This window comes from Mycena indigotica, assembly GCF_014461135.1.
Source record: "Mycena indigotica strain 171206Taipei chromosome Unknown Mind.scaff0009, whole genome shotgun sequence".
NCBI classification, from domain to species: domain Eukaryota; kingdom Fungi; phylum Basidiomycota; class Agaricomycetes; order Agaricales; family Mycenaceae; genus Mycena; species Mycena indigotica.
In genome coordinates, this window is record NW_023503008.1 from 884,437 (window position 1) to 905,799 (window position 21,363).

The 21,363-nt window shown below is 50.3% G+C and overlaps 5 protein-coding genes across 5 annotated transcripts; 3 read left to right on the forward strand and 2 right to left on the reverse strand.

Moving 5' to 3' along the window:
* Nucleotides 1–11,195: 11,195 nt before the first annotated feature.
* On the forward strand, nt 11,196–13,574 carry MIND_01010200 (uncharacterized protein; the record flags this gene model as incomplete). The annotated part of the gene is made up of 14 exons (XM_037366697.1): nt 11,196–11,519; nt 11,564–11,809; nt 11,864–11,917; nt 11,965–12,138; nt 12,187–12,223; nt 12,269–12,318; nt 12,362–12,460; nt 12,508–12,532; nt 12,578–12,697; nt 12,745–12,771; nt 12,819–13,083; nt 13,130–13,332; nt 13,380–13,510; nt 13,560–13,574. The coding sequence occupies exons 1-14, from the start codon at nt 11,214–11,216 to the stop codon at nt 13,572–13,574; spliced, it is 1,752 nt and encodes a 583-aa protein (XP_037216091.1). The 5' UTR covers nt 11,196–11,213.
* Nucleotides 13,575–13,697: 123 nt separating this feature from the next.
* On the reverse strand, nt 13,698–15,692 carry MIND_01010300 (PLC-like phosphodiesterase; the record flags this gene model as incomplete). Its single annotated transcript, XM_037366698.1, has 7 exons — nt 13,698–13,802; nt 13,847–14,119; nt 14,171–14,393; nt 14,442–14,587; nt 14,638–14,833; nt 14,884–15,455; nt 15,504–15,692. 7 exons carry the CDS (start codon nt 15,690–15,692, stop codon nt 13,698–13,700), a joined length of 1,704 nt encoding a protein of 567 aa, XP_037216092.1.
* Nucleotides 15,693–16,427: 735 nt separating this feature from the next.
* On the reverse strand, nt 16,428–18,199 carry MIND_01010400 (uncharacterized protein; the record flags this gene model as incomplete). Its single annotated transcript, XM_037366699.1, has 4 exons — nt 16,428–16,739; nt 16,788–17,699; nt 17,753–18,106; nt 18,158–18,199. 4 exons carry the CDS (start codon nt 18,197–18,199, stop codon nt 16,428–16,430), a joined length of 1,620 nt encoding a protein of 539 aa, XP_037216093.1.
* A 279-nt stretch (nt 18,200–18,478) lies between these two features.
* On the forward strand, nt 18,479–19,112 carry MIND_01010500 (uncharacterized protein; the record flags this gene model as incomplete). Its single annotated transcript, XM_037366700.1, has 5 exons — nt 18,479–18,481; nt 18,534–18,557; nt 18,615–18,756; nt 18,812–18,975; nt 19,029–19,112. 5 exons carry the CDS (start codon nt 18,479–18,481, stop codon nt 19,110–19,112), a joined length of 417 nt encoding a protein of 138 aa, XP_037216094.1.
* A 26-nt stretch (nt 19,113–19,138) lies between these two features.
* Nucleotides 19,139–20,832, forward strand: MIND_01010600 (Oxidored-FMN domain-containing protein; the record flags this gene model as incomplete). Its single annotated transcript, XM_037366701.1, has 11 exons — nt 19,139–19,154; nt 19,192–19,326; nt 19,376–19,508; nt 19,565–19,670; nt 19,719–19,728; nt 19,776–19,825; nt 19,870–19,947; nt 19,993–20,083; nt 20,134–20,301; nt 20,342–20,488; nt 20,537–20,832. The coding sequence occupies 11 exons, from the start codon at nt 19,139–19,141 to the stop codon at nt 20,830–20,832; spliced, it is 1,230 nt and encodes a 409-aa protein (XP_037216095.1).
* Nucleotides 20,833–21,363: the final 531 nt, after the last annotated feature.

Here is a 21,363-nt window from a genome sequence, read left to right on the forward strand (position 1 = left end):
ACAGCGAGTGCGACAGGCTGCGACGCGTCGAGCTCCGCGGGATCGCCTTTTCTGTTTTTTTTTTGTTTCATGTGACCCAATTGATTGCTTCTTTCCGCCATCTCCACCACAAGCCACTCAAATGCGGCCACAAGCCACTCAAATGCGGTTATGAAAATTGGCAATGTCACTGTGGACCCGGACACAGTAACCAAAAGGTACCAAAATGCATCGCGGTCAAGGCTAGCGAATGCCGTTACTGCCCTTCAATGGTGCACAAAAGGCCACAGCAACGATTGCACGACCTCGCTTTCTCCCAAGTCGCACTTCTCCGTGGTGCCAGGGCCATATTTGCCTGGTCCGACTCGTCGCACAGCTTCAACTTCTCTCCCCCGGCTCCATGGCATCTTTATCGGTCGACGTCTCAGCGGACACCTCCAATTCCAGTATGTCTGCGCTGCTCAATCTCAGGCTCCGCGTTACTAACTAACTATGTTTCCACAGTGCCAGCCGAATCAGGGCAGCGAAGACGGCCGCGTGCGGAGAGCGCCGCAAGCGAACTTTCAGGTAATCTCTCGTTCCACTGGCAATGACTGCTTCCAAGCTAAATGACACGGGCAGCGGCTCTGCGACCTACTCGACGCGCCACGAACAGCCGCGACTATTGTCAACACCGTGGTTAACGTCAGTGTTACCTCCTCTCCGCCCATCGCTGTTCTGCCAGTCGAGGACTCTCAGACTGCAAGTTCTGTCTCCTCAGGAGAACTTTCCGACGCATCCAACACCACTGGCACTGCCGACAGCCCGCGCCCGCCCTTCCTATTGGACGACGAGCGCGAGCAACTTGACCAACGCGCTCAGGCGCTGCTGAACATGGAGCGTTTCAGAGAGCTCCGTCAACAGCGGTTTCTTAATCGCAGAGCGGAGGGTCATCGCGCACTCAGAGGAATTGACAACAACTCAACTTTACCTCGACGGCGGCCTGTTTCACCCACCACCGAGCCCAAATCCCCTCGTGAAAGCTTTTGAATGTCCTATTTGTTACGAAATGCTCTCCCATCCCTGTCGTGTGCGTGCCAGCTATACTGACACCAAATCCTCGTTGGCTTACTCACTCTCTCATAGTACCGCGTGCGGACACACATTCTGTTACACTTGTATCCGGAAAAACCTTCAGGCACGATGGGCCTGTCCCGAATGCGCCAGCCCGATTCAAACCCAGCCCCACCGTCATTACAAGTTTGAGCATCTCATTCAATTGGCTTATCCTGAATGGATCGATCCCACCCGAGTCTCCTACAGTTTTTCCGACCTCCGTTTCCCTCGAGGCCCCGCCGCCAGCACTTAGAGTTACCTTTATATCCTTTTCATATTCCGTCTCCCGTTACTGCACTCTCAAAACTTTGACCTGACTACTCCCTCCACTCATCATTATACATTATGCCCAACTTGAAGTAGATCTAGACTCGTACTGGGGATACAAAATTATATTTTCCTTCGCAATGCGGCGCGCTGAAAGGACTGAGAATAAGACATCCGTAAGGTGTGATTCGTCGCCTGTTCCAGCTCCAGGTTTTTCGGGCAATGCGCTGGCCTTGACAACCTGCGCACGTTGGTCTTCTTCATCGTATATTTCATGCAACATGGCATCTCTGGCAGCGCGCCGACACCGTTTCCTCTCTTTTTCTTCGTTTAACCTCTTTCTAAGCTCCTCCTGCTCTTCCTCCTGTTGTCGACGTAAACGCTCACTCGCGAGTTTCTCGAGCAGAGCATCGACTCCATGCTTCCGAGCATATTCCCTATGACCGGAGCATTAAAAACACTGGGCTTTGTATAAAGGAAGAAAAAAACATGCCTCTCACTCAAATCGGTTCGTATTTGAGCAGTCTCTGCGCGTTTAGAACGCTGCTTGCGGTTTGCAATCTGAATTCGCTTTCGATGTTCCGCATGAAGAAGGGGGTCTGCTTTGATAGCAGCGCGGTACCTGAGTCAGACTGAGCAGGACTCGTCTTCAGAGAGCAGCCTTACTGCTTCATTCGTTCCGGCGCGAGCCTTGACTTCCTCAAGGTTCCTGGCCAGACAGTTTGACAATTTACTCGGGTTTATGCTACTAGTAGTTGGTACCCACCTCTGCCTATAGTTTTCAGATGCACGGCGGCGGGCATCTGAGGTCTTGAGCTGAGGAGGCGAATTCATTACGCCGAGGAGCTAGTAGGGAAGTAAAGTCAGATGGGAGAATCTTGAGAGAGAGATGATCGACTTATTTGATCATCTCTCGAGATAAGACAACACAGTCGCCGACACATTTTTTCCACCCCATAGTTTGTCTTGAAAAGGTCAGCCGAGTGTGTACTGAGCTTGTCTCAAAGCACTTACTTATGCGGCATTTCTGGATTTACAAGCATTGAATCGACTCCTTCCAGCTGAACTGGAGATAAAAGGGAAGCCCCTGTGATTGAACAAGCATGAACATCCGCGGCCGATAGACTGATGTCGACAAGTGTTTTGAAGCCACAGCGGGTTGTCTACGATGTAGGCAGTACTTCTATAGGTCGTTAGCCGAAATTCAAGTTCCAATATGAATCAAGAAAGGTTGAGACGTTGTCGTTCTATGTGGTTTATAGTGGCCTATGACTGATATTCAGACAAACACGAAACCCTTTATAACAAAGATCGCCGACCAGGGATTGCTGGACTTAGGTTGGGAACAAAGTACACACGACCTGCTGACCGAGCTTTAGAGGCTACGATGACTTTCCCTTAGAGTTATGGTCGAGGCCAAAAGCACAAGTCGAAGAGTGTGCGTTACATCACTTGAGTGTGCGTTACACAAGTCAGTGTGTGTTACACCCATGTCGTTTTCTGCTCTTCACATACTCTATCTTGCGCTGATCGGCTTGCTTCTTCATGGACCGCTCGCATTCCACTCAACAGTCGCCACTTCCCCAGCAACGCGCTGAAAACACAGTGCTTGAGCGAAAACGTGAAGCCTGCGCTAAGTATCGTCGAAGTACTGCAGGTTGGCCACCGTCGGAAGACACTCAAGTCCACCAGGAATATCTCGAAGCTGCGGGAGAAGGCCAAGGAACGAATGGCGAGGTGCGTTTGCAGCAACAATCTTTGCCCTCAGTTGGGAATACTGACTGGTGCCACAGACTTCGAAGAGAAGTACTTTCAGACGCAGAGCAAGCATTGGGCGCTCGACGGCGCGCTCGAGAGTACAGCCAACGATACAGAGAAGCGTACTAAACCGAAATAACTCTCTTGGGGTTGCTGAATCTTCCATCTTAGAAATCGGGACACAATTCTCGTCAAACAGCGAACTCAGCGGAGAAAGTGCGTTATGTCTTGCCCGCCCTTATACTCTTATTCACATGTGCGATAGAGCATTCGAAGACCGCTATGGTTCCATTTGCCCTCGATCTCTGGCTCCATGGGAAGAGCGGCAGCTACTGTCGTTCTATGACACGAGTGATTCAGATACTCCATCATGTTGAAGTCCGTCCCCTACTCCCCTACTACCTCTTCGCGCTATCTTAAGTTATTTGCTTTGTATCATTGTGCTATCAATTGTCATTTTGGAATGCTGCTATCATGCTGGACTACGTGCTACCCATGAATTACCATCCTTCTTGGCTCTGTCGAATTCCTCCTTCGCCTCTTCAAACGACGTTGCCTTCTTGTGTAAACCACCCCGAATTCCAATGCAATTTAATGCGCATTCTATCCTGCAGCGGATGGTCAGTACGAGGCAGCTTTTGCATGACAGGGAAAGCGCACCAGGTTGGATAGACACCAGGATGAATACCAACAAAACACATATACCAAAGGTCGTTCGGGCGCGGGCCAGAAGACGGTCTCCGACTAGCAAGGGGTCGCCTGACTGCAATGGGCGCGGCGTCATGTTTAACGGCATGGGTAGCGTTCCGTGTGCTAAACTTGTGGTTGTGCATTGTCCAGCCTGTAGCGCCAGCTTGAATGCATTGCGTGCGTGTTCGATGTGAGTGTACGACGAGAATATTGAGCCGCGAAAGCCGTGGACCGCTTCCTCAACATCAGGCCTGCAAGTCAAGTTGAATGTCAGCAGGGGCGAAGGCCAAAAGAGAACTCACGTGTAGGTGTTCTTGACTCCAATACTTTTCCCTCGAAATACAACCCAGAACTTCGCAGTACCACCCTTTTGGACGGATGAAGGATGCAGCTTGTCGACATGACCTCCGGAAACACCCTGGGAACGGCTGCCCGCCTCAGCCCTGTGAATGGTCGGTCTAATACGCAATTGGAAAATGGCTTCTTACCAGTCTGCTGTGAGAATGATTGGCTGGCCAGGTACTTTGTAAGCATATTGCGGTTGGCGATGGCGTGAACTTGAATTGGCAACGAAACTTGCAATTGACGGGTTCTTTGTGGCTCGTGCGCCGGCGAACGGGAAGGAGCAAAAGACGATGACCCTTCGGACAGCGACAACGAAGACACAAGTGACGTGCTTGTGGAGGTCATCAGACTCGGAGAAGCTGAGTAACGCAGAGATAGGCTTGAGTGGTCGTCATATCCACGCTGACTAGACTGGTGCAGACGAAGCTCTAGCTGCCTGACTCGTCGGCGGAGGGACTGGATTTCGAGCTCAGCGAGTCGCAGTCGTAGTTGATCGCGGTCCAGCTCGACTCGGGAGAGGCGTTGCTTGAGGTTTTCGATGTCTTTATCTGTCATGATGGGGGAGGAGGAGCCAGAGGCGAGAAAGCATCTACTGTAGTCATTTGTTTCAGACTTGGACTTGGCAATTTGTGGCAGCTTGGGAGAAACCAAGGAAAATGTTCTGTGCCGCGCGGTCAGAAGTCAGATGGCACGTTTGGAACGGGATCGATATCGCCAAATGACGACAACACAACGGCTAGTAGATCACACTGAGGCTGATTGATTCAAGGTACGCGAGGGACAAAATTGGCAGGCATGGGGGGTGCGGGCAAAACAAAAGTATTAGGAGGCAAGGCCGGGTTGAGGTCCTCCGCCTCGACAACGATACTGTATCAGCGAGTATTCAGCTAGAAGCCGGAGGTAAGGAAGAAACAGACACACCGCCCGCACAAAAGTGTCGATGAGCTCAAGATCTGCAGCGTCGACATCGAAAATACGAGCATCCCAAACGGCATCAGGCCCACCAGAGATGGGAGCATGCTTTATGACCACGTAGTTGCCTTGAATTGATCGATAGTTGGGGGAAGTAAAGTGCCAATGGAATCGTTGAGAGTTCTGTCCAGATTGCTTTTGCGCGACGGGCGGTCGCTCGTGCATGCAACACCCAATGAAAGTTAGCGCGTAGGGAACCGCCGAAGTCCGTGGTTGCGCCGTAAAGCGACGGAAGGCACATTCGAGACAATACAGTGGACGAGATTCCCAGTACTGGGCCAGACTCTCGCGGCCTCCAGCCAACGTCGGAGTCGGAGTAGAGAAATCGTGGAGATTGTGTTGGCGCTGCCCAGAAATGGGATAGACGACGATATATCGACGCTAGCGAGTGGGTGAGTTGTAGCTATATAAAATAAACGGGTGAGGATCTTACCGTCGGTGCCGTCTGTGCTGTCTGACCTGGCGTAGAGGCCATGAGTTCTCCAAAAGATGCGAGACGATAAGCAGGAAGAGGTCGAAAGCTTTGAGACTTTATATCGGATGCCGCAGAAAAGAAAGATTCTGGGCCTTGGCGTTTGACAATTAGACCCCTCGAAACAAGTGTGTCCGAACCAGAGTAACGGTCCTTTCTTTTAAATTCGTTCCTTCTTCTTCTGGCCTTCAACTCCGACTGGAACCTTTCTTCCCCTCCAATAACTTGAGGACGACAACAGCGAGGCGACTGACTAGAACTACAACACGTGTGCGTTAAGTCGGCAATTCTGCATGTTGGCTTACTGCTGACCTTTTCTGATTCTGGCTTGCAGGATGGCACGCACAAAATCGAATAGCAAGAAGCGGTTGATGTCGAAGTCTGACCGCAAGTCTAGAAAATTCTGGGCAAAAGGCGTTAGAGAGCGCATTCTGTGGCCTCACGTCGAAGCGTCACGCCAAAGCCATGTCCTTGGACTGGCGAACAAATCGCGACAGAATTCAACAAGCTTGCAACGAGTATCATGCAAGGATTTCCTGGCGAACGGCAGACGACGAAGAGCCCGACCTCCCCAACCCTCTGGCTCCATATAACCCTCACGCCAGACCGTCGTCGCCGGAGCCACAAACGCAGGAGGAGCTCGAGAAGAAACATGGGCGCATCAAAGATCTCAATGGGGTATGCACGTGATCGCTATTCCGCTTCTGTTCTCTCACTCATGTGGCAACGCAGAGATTATTGCTCGCTACATGAAGTATCATGCCCGAAAACTGCGAGGGAAATTCTTCCGCCCTGTCGCCAACAGTCCTTACACCGTTCTTTTCCATCGCCTGAAGGCAATACCCAAGGCGAAGCGCAAACTTCAGCCCCAACAACAGTACCAGCATGAACACACCGTAGAGTTGCGCTCGGTTTACCTTGCGGAGGCCAATCGCATCAACGAAGCCAATCCTGGCGCCAAACCCGTCGTTATCAACGCTCCCTTCCGGCAAAAGGTGGTCAAGGATATTTTCACAGCATTGCCCGAGGAAAGCCAAAAGGAGTATGCGGAGCGTGCGGAGGCAGAGGCAGCAGCCAACAAATCCAAGGTTTCGATCTACGACAAGGAAGGACTCCCAATGACTCCAGAGTTTCGTGAAGAGTGGGTTTTTTCAAGACGAGATTTGGCTGCTAAAGCGCTCGATTCACAGATGCATGCAAGACTTCAAGGATTTCATTTGGCCCATCGCGACCAGGTTTACGGAGATTACTCAACTCCATTTCTTTTGCATGGTGGGCGGCTTGAAACCGACAGAGAACGGTGGCGAAATTTGGACATCCTCGTAAGTTGTTGTCGGCTTATTGAATGACCAAGTATGACACCTTCTACAGGGTTTATAATGGCGTGAATCGCGCCACAGATCCAGTTTCCTGGCCGGCCTCCGATAAACCTCGATTCCAGACAAACGTCGTCGATTTCTTTCGCGAATATCTGGAGGGAGCTTTCAGTGAGTGATCCTTTTTTATTTATTTCAGTTCATCTTCTGACCAGCTGGATACAGGCGACAAGGAACGAGCTGAAGCAACGTTGGGTAACAAAGACGCTGTTGCAGCAAAACCTGTTATCCCCCAACCCCAATTCGATCAACTTATCCGTCTTCCTACCGAGGCCCCCGACGACCACGACGAGAATTTGAGTTCCGCGTCACTGCCTCAGACCTGGAGGGTTCCGATGAAGACAGCTCAGACTCGGACATGTCAGAGAATGAGTCGGACTCTGAAAGTCCGAAGAAGCGCAGAGATAAAGCAAAGGCGCCGATGAAGACGAAGACTAAAGCCACCACAACGAAGACAGCGAAGACTAAAGCCGCGACTACAACAAAACCCAAACCAAAATCCACTCCCTCCACCGTCGACTCTGCGGCCAATACCAGCGGTAGCTCCTCCCAAGCAGGTCCCTCGACCCTGGCTCAAACAACTACCCCCTCGGGTCCGAATGGTCTCGTTGTGGCCGGCGAAACTTCTGGTCAATCAGAGTCCAGGGGTCGAAAACGTGGGCGTGACGATGCAACAGAACAAGATGTTGCAAAGCGCCCAAAACGCATGACGGAATCCGCCGCCCGAAAAGAAAAGGCGTCTTGCAGATGAGGCATCGGAGAAAGCCAAGCTACTCGCGGGAGAAAGAGCAACGAAAGGAGAAGGCCTACCAGAAGAAGCTTGCCAAAGATCGAGCGGATGCCGATAAACTATTGGCGGGCTACAGGCAAAGGATTGCGAATGAGGAGAAAGAGGCAAAGGAGAAAGAGGCGAAGGAGAAGGAGGCGAGGGAGAAAGAGGCGAAGGAGAAGGAGGCGAGGGAGAAAGAGGCGAAGGAGAAGGAGGCGAGGGAGAAGGAGGCGAGGGAGGCCAGTGTTATTCAGCCCACGAACAAGACACTCGCTGTTCCTGGCCCTGTCACTGCGCCTGTTGTCAACTCCCCTGTACAGAGCAACGACAAACCCCCAGACTGTCCTTCCGATGCTCCTGCCTGGTTCACCAAGATCTACTCCGACATTACGGGGGTCAATTTGGGACCGAAGTTCAACCGCCTCTTACGGAGTCTCATTTTACTCGAAGCTGCATACGGCTTCCTCGATCGCCCTACCAAGTCCTCTGGTCGCAATCGCCCTGTTTTAGTAGCCACATGGTTCAAGACGGGTCGCATCTACAAGGCCGACAAAATGACAATGCCAAACCCAGTCGAGTTCGGCCAGGAGTGGGTCGCCTGGTGGCGGAGCTTGCAACCGTCATGGCGAAAAGCCAATGCCGATGGCAGTCTCTCGCGGTTGGAACCGAATAACCCAGATTGGGGTTCATTGGCCTTGCCGGGATCAAGTGGGATGGGTGTTCTGGTTGCGTCGCTCAGCTGGTGGGGTCGAAAAGTCTGGGACAAGAAAGTATCTGAGTGGGAGGCAGCGGTGGATGAGGTTGAGTGGGTGTTGGAACGGCTGAGAGCGGCGTCTGCGACGACGTTGACGGGACTAAAGACTCAACGGCAGTGATACTTATGCAGCACATAATATCAATAATACAATTATCTCCTGTGGCTACTACGTCCATTTTGTCGTTAAATGTCGAAAAGCACTGATCTGTTGACTTTGACTCTTGCAAGTGAGGAAGTGACTAAGGTGGCTGCGTTGGTGTGACAAAGCTTAAATTTGCTCTTCTTCTTTTCCACTCATCGTCCTTACAATGCCTCCGTGGGCAACGGGACTGAAGCAGCCATGGGGACAGGGAAGGAGGTGAGTGAAAGCAATACTGCTGTCTCCCTTGTCTAACTTAGGTATACTACACAGACCATCTGAAGAACGCATATACGCAAAAGGGAAACTTTCCCGCCAAGACCGCGCCTTAGCTCGTGCTCTTGCAAATGCGGGTTGGACGCGAACAAGTGGGAACTGAGCTTGAAACTGGGACTGGGAACATTACTCGGGCTGTCCACAATGAGACGCCAGCAAAAGATACATTAGCGAGATGGGCAATATTTGGACAAACAACGATACAAGGAATTGACCGGGACGGATTGGGCAAGTGAATCATGGGGGATTTCGATTGGCTGACCCTAAATAGCAACCGGATTCCCAACCTGAACATGCTACCAGCGAAGATGAAATTGCTGAAACGGACAACGAAGAGGAGAATACGAACGACAGGGAGAATGTCGCGGGCCGTGAGGTACATGTGCGTTGAGAATCTTTTTCTTAGTTATTATTGACCTATATATCTATAGGACAACGACGAGGATAATATCAAAGACGAGGAGAATATACACGACAAAGAGAATATCGCAATCGACAAGGATATAGACGAAGAGAAGATTGGCCGAGGTGAAAGCGAAACAACAGCCAGCATGGAACCCGACGAGTCTCTGTCCGTCGTTGAAGGCGATATACTGCAGGCATCAGGTCAACCGCTCGAGGGAGACGAAAAAGCACTATCAAGTTTCTTATATCAACCACCCTATATTGACTGGAGCAACAAACTCGAAAATTTCAACGCCCACGACATTTCCACCCTTGAAGACCTGATGCTCTTGAAGTGGTGGCCGCAGGAAGAGGTGGATGAAGCACTGCTACTGCTGTTCTCCCGCAACACTTACAGTTGGATATCGGACGGGGAGCAGCAAAAGCAACCACACTGCCTCGGCGCTTTCGACATCGTTGTGCTCGGCCTGCTCATTAAAACGACAGAGTATCGGGAGCCGTCTCCAGATAGCTACACCGTAGTCCTTCCTACCGGTTTCGATCCCGGCTTTGCAAGATTCCTTGTCCAAGTCAAACCGACCGTCGACTTTGGAGAGCGACTGAATTTGTTTGCTGCGGTGGGCTGGACCAACTTCAATGCGATACAACAATTTGCTGGGTGGGAATTTGCCGCAGTCTTGTCGACTCTCGAATTCACGCTGCGTGCCCCATTTCGCCGCAATGGTCCTGAATGGGTTGGGCGGCACCTTAGAGACATTGGAGGAGGTGGATTGAAGATGATCGAGGTGGTGGCACTCGCGCAAGAGATGCGGAAATGGCTGGCAGCTCAAGGAACTCCTTTGCAGCGTGGTCGTCGCGTAACTTTGATAACTCTTTGACTTGGACTGCTTTTCTCTCTGTTGGACAACGAATCCTTATTACATACAGTAGGTACAAATACGATATGCTTTGTAACTCGCCACATTGACTCGAAATTGATATTCTGAATGGCGCGTGAATTTGAGAGGGCTCCGAGTTGTGGAAAAATATCGATTGAGCGGTTCGGGATGTTTTGGTAGTCGACAGTATAGTCAGGATGATGCGAAAAAAAAAGAGTCGCAGTTAATGCGCGGAAAGTGGGGGGAGGCTGCCTCGCCGCCTCGCCTCAGAAGAGAAGCAATGTGAGGGGAGGAATTGTGCAGTTGCTTGAACCAAGTTTCCTGGAACGGTCGTCATGTTTTGCAGACGCGGTTACTGGCCCATAATATCGAATGTCGAATGCGTCACAACAAACCAAAAAGGGTGGACTTTAGATACAAATATTGGGTTGATGTGGCCCGCATGCCGCGTGCCGTTCAAGCCGTCTTTTCCTGCCCGCTGATTGCCTGGTCGCAGCCAGCCGAGGAGCAAAGCCTTTATTCCGTGGCTATTGCCAGAGGGTGGCTGGTGCCAGCCCATTTGGAATCAAATAGCCTGGCAACTGCCACAGGTTTATTGCAAATACTTACAGCGTGGGCTCCTTCCTATGGATGTCTAATATTTTCATTTCTTGTGCTTATTCTGTGTAATGAGTGCTCATTGAGTTGATGGTTTTACAGAATGCATGGTATTCTACTTGGGCTTGTCTTTAGTATGTTCAAGTTATGTTCAAGTGGTATAACTTGTGTTACCAGTAGCTGCAAGATAGAAAATTTGTTTGAACTCAACAAGCAAGGCTTATGTTTTCCAGTCCACTGGTAATTTCCTTGAGATTGTGGTCTCAAATTCTTATTGATTCCTCTCAAATGCAAAACTCACGGCTACTTAATAGTCTCTAATGTTCTGTTTCTTACCCCATTTGAGCTCTTGTTTCCATTTTGCCACTATGGTGTGCGTCTAGAGCCAGATCGCGTGATGTTGAGAGGGTGTTCGGCTGTTCCTTGGCCAGAGCCGCCATGTTCACTCGATTATGCCAGCGCCGACTAATCCCGGGCCTCAACAGACACTTCTCAATTTCGTCTTTGCGCCAGGAGGCTCCTCCACCAAATTTACGAAGCAGTTTTGCTTCTGTACAGCCCAGAAAACTCGGCCCGAGCGCGCCGAAACCACCTGCACCCGAACTCCCAACTCCAGGATGGTTCCGTTATTCGCCATGGTCAGACAAATTTCAGGGGTCCCACAAGACGCGTGTTTTGCTGCAAGCGCTTCTATATGCCCTCGTTATCGCGCAGGCAACCAACTACGTTGACTCCACTCTATTCGTGCGTGTTGCTTTTCTTCACAGTGGCGCTTGTCAATGACACAGTTCAAGCCAAGCAAGTCAGAAGAGGCTGCCCCAAAATATGCCACCCCTTCACAACTTAAAACGGCCATTGAAAAGCTACGCCAAACATTTCCTGAGTCGGGACGCGTCGACACAAATCCAGATGCGGTCAAAACTGCCGGGTCCAGCGAGAACTCTTACCATCCATCCTCTGCCCACTCTGTCATCGTGCGACCCCAATCTACTGAAGATGTTGTCAAGGTGGTCAACATCGCTCGCGAATTCAAGGTTGGCTGCAACTTCTAGTCGCCGCTGCGGCGCTGCTCTTACCCATTGGAAAAGGTTCCTGTCACGGCCTACTCGGGTGCAACCAGTCTGGAAGGGCATTTCTCTGGCGTGAGCGAGTCTTCTTCCGCCGTTTTCTTGCATTCATCGACTCACAGTATCCCTCGGGAAGTATTTGCCTCGACCTCTCTGGCATGGACAAAATCCTCCATATCAACGAAGACGACTCGGACCTCGTTTGTCAAGCCGGAACGCGTTGGGAGGACATCAACCAAACACTGAAGGCTAAGGGGATCCCCTTATTTTTCCCACTTGACCCTGGACCTGGTGCGGTAAATCCATTCCATTATTCCCTTGGTCAGCATTAAACACGGAATCAGACAATTGGCGGAATGGTAGGAACAGGATGCAGCGGCAGTGAGTTGTTTTTGCTGTTTGGAGTGTAATTTAGCATTATGGCAGCAAACGCCGTGAGATATGGGACAGCAAAGGCCGAATGGTTCCTCAACCTCGTACGCTCGTTGTTCATTCAAATACCACATCCAATGTTCGCAGACTGTGGTATTACCCACCGGTGAAGTTATCAAGACGCGAAGGAGGAGTCGCAAGTCCTCTGCTGGGTGGGATGCGACGAAACTATTCATCGGAGCAGAGGTTTGTTGTCTTGCTTTTTGTCGATATGCCATTTCATTTCACTATAGGGTACCCTCGGGATCGTGACTGAAGGTACAGACAATCAAGTCAGCAAAAGGCTGGCCTAAATAAGCACAGCGACTCTCCGACTAGCGCCGGCATTACCGACTAAAGTCGCTATGGCACAATTCCCAGATGTCAGACAGGCCGTCAGTGCCGTCCAGGAAATCTTAAACACCTCTTATGGCCCGCATGTCCGTGAGTGTGCCCTGATCTCGTCGACCCATGGCTTGACTGTTTCATAGAATGCGTCGAATTATTAGACGACAACAGTATGCGTTCTTCGCTAGGTGGAATACTCGTTTATATCTGGTTATAGTGATGGAAGCAATAAACAAAGCCGGACTCGTTGACCAGGCATATCCTGTGCAAGACACACTTTTTTTCAAGATTCAAGGAGACGAAGCCGCCATTGATCTCACATCCAAGACTATCAAAACTATCGTTAAGAAACACGGAAGCAGCAAGTTCAAGTTTGCCGCAACCGCTGACGAGGCAGAGAATCTATGGCAGAACCGCAAATATGCGTTGATGTCGACGCTCGCGGCTCATCCTGATTCGCGATGTTGGACAACGGATGTCTGGTGGGTTTATATTTCTCAGTCAGTATCATTGCTCAAATTACTCCAGCGTTCCGGTGTCTCGCTTGCCTCAGCTAGTCCTCGAAACCAAGAAAGATCTCTCCGAGACGGGCCTCAACAGCACTATTGTCGGACATGTCGGAGATGGGAACTTTCATGCATTAATTTTGTTCCGCGACGACGAGGAACTCGAGAAGGTGAACCAGGCGGTTCATCGCATAGTCCACCGCGCACTAGCCATGGACGGAACTTGTAGGTTATCTAAATTGATCTCTAGGTTTGGCTGAGGAACATTTCAGGCACGGGCGAGCATGGCGTCGGTGTAGGCAAGAAAGAGTATCTCAGCCAGGAGCTGGGTCCGGGAACGATCGCCTTAATGAAGCAGGTTAAGAAGGCAGTCGATCCCGACAACATTATGAATCCGGGCAAGGTGAGCGTGGTTTTTGGCTTCTGGCTGTTTCTGACGAGTCAACAACTAGCTGTACCCAGACTAGTAGACTATCCAAGCAAGAAAACATTGTTGCCCCATTTCGTCCATCTTTGCTTTACTGAACACAGTTGACTGGTGGCTCGACAAGGATGACATTCAGTGCAAGTCGCGAAAGCGATATTATTTCTCAGCAGTCACAAGCTTCTGCACTATTTTTTTGGGCTACGTCTAAGGCATCTCGAACGCATTTTAATATTGCTTCAGTGTCCTCCATTCCGACGCTGATACGAACCTGCTGCAGATAAGGTATGTGTAGTGCAATAGAGACCCACTAACCAGATACTCTTCGACACCATGCTGTTCAAGCCACTCCATTTTGTCTGGAGGGAAAGCGATCGCCGACCAGGCTGTGGCCAAGGTAAAGATGGCGCCAAATGTCGGGGTTCTGTAGCACTGCAGCGACGTGTAGAATGCTTTGGCGGCTTCGAGAGAAGTAAAGGTGACGGAGAGAAGAAAACCATATCCCGTTTCTTCGAGCCCAGCGTCGCCGGCTAGAGGATTCCGCACCTGGTCGAAGTTTTTGCGGGCGCGGTATTTGGGGTAATGGACCTATAAAATGTTCAGTGGTCTTGAGAGTACAATCATAAATCTTTCTGTTACCGCTTCCAGCACGGACTCGCGTGCCCCGCCATGTCGGGAAAGCGGATACAACATATCGCTCAGCATTTCGGCATTACGATTAGTGACAGCAATCCGTTGCACGTATTCCCTCGAGTTCATTTCGAGAACGAGGGCGTCATGATCGAACAGAGCGTCTTCATACGTTATTTCGAGAGTCCTCTTGAATCGGGAATAAAATAGCGATGAAGGGTTCAGCAACATCCTGGAAAAAAATGAGTGAAAGCACAGGCCAAGGGATGATAGACCATACGCGCCACCCAATACGTTGGCTAAACCGCTGAAGAGCTTCGTTAGACTGCTCACAACTACGTCACAATACGGTAAGAGCTGAACATTCAGAAAGCCGCCAACACTTTCATCCACAATGAGGGGAACGCCATAACGATTGGAGAGAGCCTAAAGCAAGTCAAGCGGGATATCAACTTTGTTGAGGTGGGTCGCCCTACATGAAGTCTGATGATATCGGTGCTCAACAAGTGTGGATTCCCGGGGAAATCGGTATAAATCGCCAGAACAGCTGGCTGGGTACGCGTCCCAGTGCTGAGCAGGGTTTCGAGTTCATCCAAAGTCTCATTGGTGAAGAAGTGATGTCCAGGCGCGCCAGGGAGGTCGACATATTTGTAGATGTCGCAATACAAGAGACTAAGGGTCTTGAGAAACTCGGTTAGGATGGGGATGCAGGAATGACTCACTTGACATGCGCAACTTTGACATCTTTTTCTGAAGAGCCGAAGACATTCTGGAGCAGCTTGTAGGACTGCCAAATGGCATGCATCCCAGAAGAGTACAAGTATACGTCTTCCGCCGTTACCCCTGCAACACCTCGAACATTTACACCACCAAAAGTTCCAGAAAACCGAGTCCGTAGCGCTTGCTTTGCTGCCTCTGGAGAAGAAAGAGGCGCGTGCTTGACATAATAGTCTCCAAAACAATGGTCGCCATTGGATTGCGGAAGGCTCAGAGGCTGACTAAAGTTGCCTTCCGCCCGCTGCACACAGATCTCTGCAAGACGCGGAGAAATCCCACAGCCGGCAAATATGTAGAACTTCATAGCGTCTTTTAACTCCGTTGTGAATAGCGCGGCGAAAAGAGAGTGGTTGACTGGGACATTTGCTATGTCGGTCACATTTTGCACTAGACACGAAGCCCCAGAAACGTTTGTTTCAAGGTGGATGCGGAACTCGTGGGCCAGCCGGGCCGTCGGAAAGAGAAAGCAGCGTTGGTTTTTGCTTGCCCCCAGTGCATTTAACACAATGGTTGAAAGCTAGAGAAAAATTAGACCATGCCATCAGAATATAGGTTGTGCAAATACTTTTTCAACGTGAGGGTGGATTGAAAACCGATGGTAGGTACTTTCCGCTTTCGTCCTGAGTTTGACCGCTTCAATTCTGCTCGTCACCAAGTCAACATTGTCCTCCCATCGTGGCAACGAGTTGCATAGTGTATGCGGCGTATGAGGAGGAAGGCAGCTTCCCGTTGGAGGAGTGGATTCTGGCAGCATTTGTAACGGACCAGTGACAAGAGTGCACGTGGAAATGCCCAGAGCATATATACGACGTGCCAAATGGACTAATAGTGGATGCGGTTAGATTATGCAGATTGCCTGAAAGTAGTGGATGAAGAGCTTACCTACTAGAGTACGAAGAAAAATGCTGCCACAAAGTGCCACAACAACTAAGTGGCCGAGGCTACCATTCGGAAATCGTCGACTCTCTGGCGAACAGCAATAAAAGCGACAGCCTCCGGGGTTAACATCAGTGTGCAGCAGCAATCGCTTGGCCTTTGCTGTTTAGCCACGACCAACAACATCATATAGCATCAAAGAAAACCGGTCTACACCCAGTCTGGTGCCATATCAAACACGAGTGTGCAACCTTGAGTATGGTTGGAGACGTGTTTGGGTTGCCTCTTGTTATCGCTTCGTTATGGTCGTTTCGGTCAACAAGATATGTATTAGTCAGCAGGGATCAGTTTCGTTCATTCCAATTGTTTCCACTGTATGCAAAAAAGTGTACATAATGGACTACTTTTGACAGCAAAATAGCCATTCGTCCCAAAGGTTTGTAATGTAATCACACCAAATTGAAAGCGCTTCGCAACTATAGTATAGCGCCCACTCGTCCAGTTCTTAGGGTTAACTGCTCCAATTTCACCTGATGTCAAAGCCCGAAATGCCTTTTGTTTGGGTTTGAATGCAGGTGGCCGCCATTCCTAAAGTTTTCCGGAACTGCAAATGTTATTGTGTCCGTTTGCCATACGCCTGGAATCTCCTCGTGAGCGTCGGCCCCCTGGTTCTTTCCTCTCCGCTTGTCATGGGCGAAGCTTGTTCCATGTAGCGTAGGACGACTGGTTTTTGTGCGAGGATAATCTTGAAGATCTGGGCCGTTCGTTCCACTTTGTCTTCGTCGAGAATAATACGGAAAGGAGACTCGGGAACGCAGAAGGTTGGGGCATTCGAAGCCCGAGAGCGACCAAAGATCAGCGACTCATGTGGCTTCAGCACCTTTGGTTCCATACCCTCATCCTCACGCAATGGCGAGTACAGTTCCTGGCAGTAATGTATTAGTCGTGTAGCTGCTGAAAACTGCACCCTTACAGTTATTTCGTAGGTGTCTGTATCGAAGTGAAAGACATATGGGTACATGCTCTGGTCACTGGTGTTGGTGATTTTGAGACCTAGCAGGTGGTCGTTCGGAACGTCGTCCAGAAGGGCAACGCCGTTATGTAAGATGTTTTCAGAGATCCATGCGTCATCTTCGCCGTCTCCCTCCTCGTCTGGTTTGAAGTGGTATATCTCGATAGACGATGGAGAGTCAGATTTTCTCCATTGTCGAAGCGCTCGGAACCGCTGAACCCAGGAACGCTTGCAAGATGGACGAAGATTCAGGTAGTAATTGAATCGCGCAACACCATTTAACACTTGAGGAGTTTTCGCTAAGGCGAATGGTATCGATAGGGTACCGTACCGAGCAGTCAATCGGTCAAGGCGTTGCATGTTTGCTTCAGTTTGACTCGAGGTCCGCACAACGACATTCGCGTTCCATCTTCTGGAGGCATGGAAAAGTGGATCCTCCACCGAATCGACGCCAAGATCGACATTCGAGGAAAATACACGTAGTTTGGTGATAGGGAGAAGTTTCGGGGGCATAAAGAGGAGGCGGTCCAGATATGGACCATAGCAGGCAGAGACTTGACCTGCGGTACCTATTTCCCAGTTTTGGGTACGCACGGTGAGCTCTCGACAGCTTAATAGCCAGGAGGACCGCATTGCAGAAACCATACTCTGAGTGAAAAACGCTCCACTTGGAGTTTCGGCACAATGTTTATTCCTATTGCTGGCAGCGATAAGCACATAGGATTGGTTGTCGAAGAATCCACGGTAGCCAACCAGGCTATTTTCACGACGGAGATCTGCGAGATGGGACGGCCATGAGGGGGTTTGGATTCGACGTATGTTGGCCGCGGACAATATGAGAGCTGGGGAGAAACAACAGTCCAAAATAACTGTCTGAGGAAGATTCAATGAATTCTTGACAGAGACATACATAAGTGAGGACTGACGACATTGGGGCCTTTGGCTTGGACGAGCATGTTCAAAAGCCCATGAAGAGTAACGTCGAATATTGGTGGAACGTCCTGTGCATAATCATACGGTATCAGCGCATCTACATCCCTCTCTTTTCCTTCGAATCGCTGCCCATAGCCAGCGAAGTAAATGAGAATCGGGTCATCAACCAAGATATGATCATTTGCTATGAGGTGTCTCTTCAACGAATCGAGTATGCCTTTTCGAGTTGCTGCCTGATTCGTTAGACTCAAAATTTGTGCGTCTGGGTAGCCCAACAACAGAGCGTCTCGCAGGGACATGACATCCTTTTCGCAGCCTTGCAGATTCTCAATCTCGGGGTGGGCACACTAATGGGTTTGCCTCCATCAGTATTTCTTCAACCAAGAATACGACTCCACCTCGTCGATGCCTATGCACAAGGCAAACAGTTGAGGAGGCATAGTTCACTGGAAAGAAAAAAGGCCATCGCGTCCATTTATCTTGCTTGTTACAGCGCTGAAACCGGCGAGTAGTCCACAAAACAGCTTTTGGCAGCACGAGTCTGCAATGACATGGTATTAATTCATTCAGCTTGCTATGTAGATGGACCTGGTAGACTATTGAGTAAGCGAAGACCGCGCGATTTAGCTATTGACCTGGCTGCTATTCACCTTGGCAAAGTTCAAGTTGATTTGCGTGACAGTCACGTAGTCACGCAAATCAATCTTATCCTCGATCCTATGGTCTGTGCGCAGCACTCGTTTCTGGCTCGCACTTATGGCTCGATTGTGTTAGTCTCACACCGTCGATATTCCCCAGGTATGGAGAAGAACTCCCACCTATCCATCGTAGAAGCTCAATATCTTCCACTGGCAGGCGCTCAAGGACTCACTTCGCAAGTTTCGTTTCCGACGCAGCAAAGGCAGTTCCGCATTGGTAGTGAAGATCAATAAAGCTCAATTAATCATGGAGGAGGCTGAGCTGCTTGACGATATCACCATTGAGGAGCTTGCAGAGGGTGCGTCTCGTTGACCTGGTTGGCCCGAATTAGACTTTTCAACGTAATGCAACAGAACTACCAGAGAACAGCCCACGCTACGTCGTACTCAGCTACGAACTCAAGCACAAAGACGGACGTGTCAGCTACCCGCTTGCGCTCATCGACTGGAAGCCTATTTCAAGCGAAATCGGAATGTTGACACTCCATGCATCTGCGCTACTTGACTTCCAATCGGCAGTACGTGTTTCTCCCCCCACTTTTTGCCCAATATGCACTCATCTTCACTTGAGGCTGATGTGAGCAAAGTGATTGAGATGCGGGACGGTCCGGAGGGTTTGACGACCGAAGTCATCGATGCTAAACTGCTTGGATAATGGTGTTCTTTGCGGATCCCCGGCTCATGACTGACGTGCGAAGTACTTCCCTTCTTTATCTGTGTAAATTCTGTGCGAGACCGATTTGGGCCGCAATGGGCTTCTATCGTGTGCTATAAAGGACTCGTCCAATCGAATGTCTGTCCAACATCCACCATGTCCTCCCTTTTCACCCCTCTCAAGCTTGGAAGCATCACTATTTCCAACAGGATCGGTATGATCATTCGCACTCAAACAACTCCATGTCCCATCCATCGCTTTAGGTATGAGTGCCTTGACACGTAATCGCTCTAGCGCAACCGTCCCGAACGAAGTAATGCTCGAGTACTATTTCCAGCGGGCCAAGGGTGGCGCGGGCTTCATCATCAGCGAAGGAACTCTTATTACGCGTCAAGGGTAAGCAATTGACAATTTTGGTTGTACGCATAAGCTTACTCTGTGATTTTACTTAGTACCGAGTGGCAGGCGGCGCCTGGTGTTTGGAATGATGCACAGGTGGCAGGATGGAAGAAGATAACCAACGCGGTTCACGGAGCAGGTAGTAAGATGTATTGCCAGGTCGGTATCCCTCCATCCATCCCAGATCAACTGTTTATCAGCGTCTAGGTTTGGCATCGTATGTCCTCCATAGACGGTTGCATTTCGGTGGTTGACCCGTTGTAGTCGGCCGTGTTTCCCACCCCGATGCGCCAGAGCAGATCGCTGCGGGCGAGGTGAGATTTCTTGCCCCGCGCAACGACTAATCAAATGCTTGCAGCCCGTTTACGCACCATCCGCAATAAGCGCTCGTGGCGGCAAGTTCAGATTTCTTCCAGGGAAGCCGGGCTACGTCAAGGTGATGGCTGTTTCGCTTTCCTTTCGAAGCTCACTCGAAAAATAGCCCACGGAGCTTCCTGATCCAACGGTGATCATCGAGCAGTTCAAGCAGGCTGCCATTCACGCAAAAGAGGCTGGGTTCGATGGCGTCGAATGTTGGTGTTTAATCATTGGTTTGCTTTGCCAGAATTTGATGTCCTTGTAGTGCATGGCGCGAATGGCTACATCGTGCACCAATTCTTGGATTCAAGTTCGAACCAACGCACTGACAAATGGGGTGGTAGTCCCGAGAACCGCGCGAGGTTTGCTCTGGAGACTTTGAAAGCGCTGATTGAGGTTTATGGACCAGATGTGTCGATAAAGCTCAGTCCAGGTATGGATTTGACTGATCTATGTTGTTGTTGTTTTGACAGAACAAGCTGGCGGGTATAACGATATGGGTATGCCTTTGCAAGAGACTATCGACACATATGGTTGTCTTCTGAGCGAGGCGGACAAACTCGGGCTCGCGTATGTGACGCTGGTGCGATACGCTGAGTCCACCGATGTCGAGTATGATGGTGGGCATTCCTGGGCGTGTTGGTTGGCTTGACGCTGACTTGAAATAGGCAAGAAACGCGCGACGAAACACGACGTCGTTGGGACCTTCAAGCCCTTTTTGAAGAACACACCGCTCTTTGTGAACGCAGGGGTTACTCCTGAGGAGGCCGAAGAGCTTGTGAGCAATGGGACGGCAGCCGGTGTCTTTTTCGGGTTGCCTATGGTGACCCACCCAGACGTGGGCAATCGCATTCGGCAGGGAAAGCCTTTAGACAACGCCCCTGACTTTGTGCACTTGTATGGGGCTGAAGGTGTGGACCCGGCCATAGGTTATGTTGATTACCCAGCTGCCACTAGTACTTGAACGTGAATAGAAGTAGACAGAAAGGAATGCGTTTGTTTTGTTCACAAGCGTAGTATTGTGTATACGGCATCAGTGTGCGTCTAATGGTGATGCCGGGCTCCACATACTTCCTCCGACAGAGAAGAAAGGCCAATGGAAGGAATCAGGATCAAGGGGCAGTAAAATTGACGTTCCGTTTGCCCAGGCTTTCGACGATTCAGAGTTGGCTGTACAAGCAAAGCATTGGGTACACCCAGGCAGGGATTATGGAATGAAATCAGGTTGAAACACTGTTGGTGGTCGTGGCACGAGGTGAAGTTTGTCTTGGAAAAGGACATCGAGGACCGACACATCTTGATGACCCAAGTGTCAGAAACATCAAGCATGTGCGAAGCGGCTAACTGCTGCTTGTTCTTGTCTCTGAACGCGGAGGAGGAGGCATACGACGGGGAGGTCAGTGTTACATACAAGCCGTGGAGCCAAAAAAGACTGACATGAGGCTCTTTTCTCCAGGCCACCACTCACGCTCTTTAAAATCATAGACAACCCTAA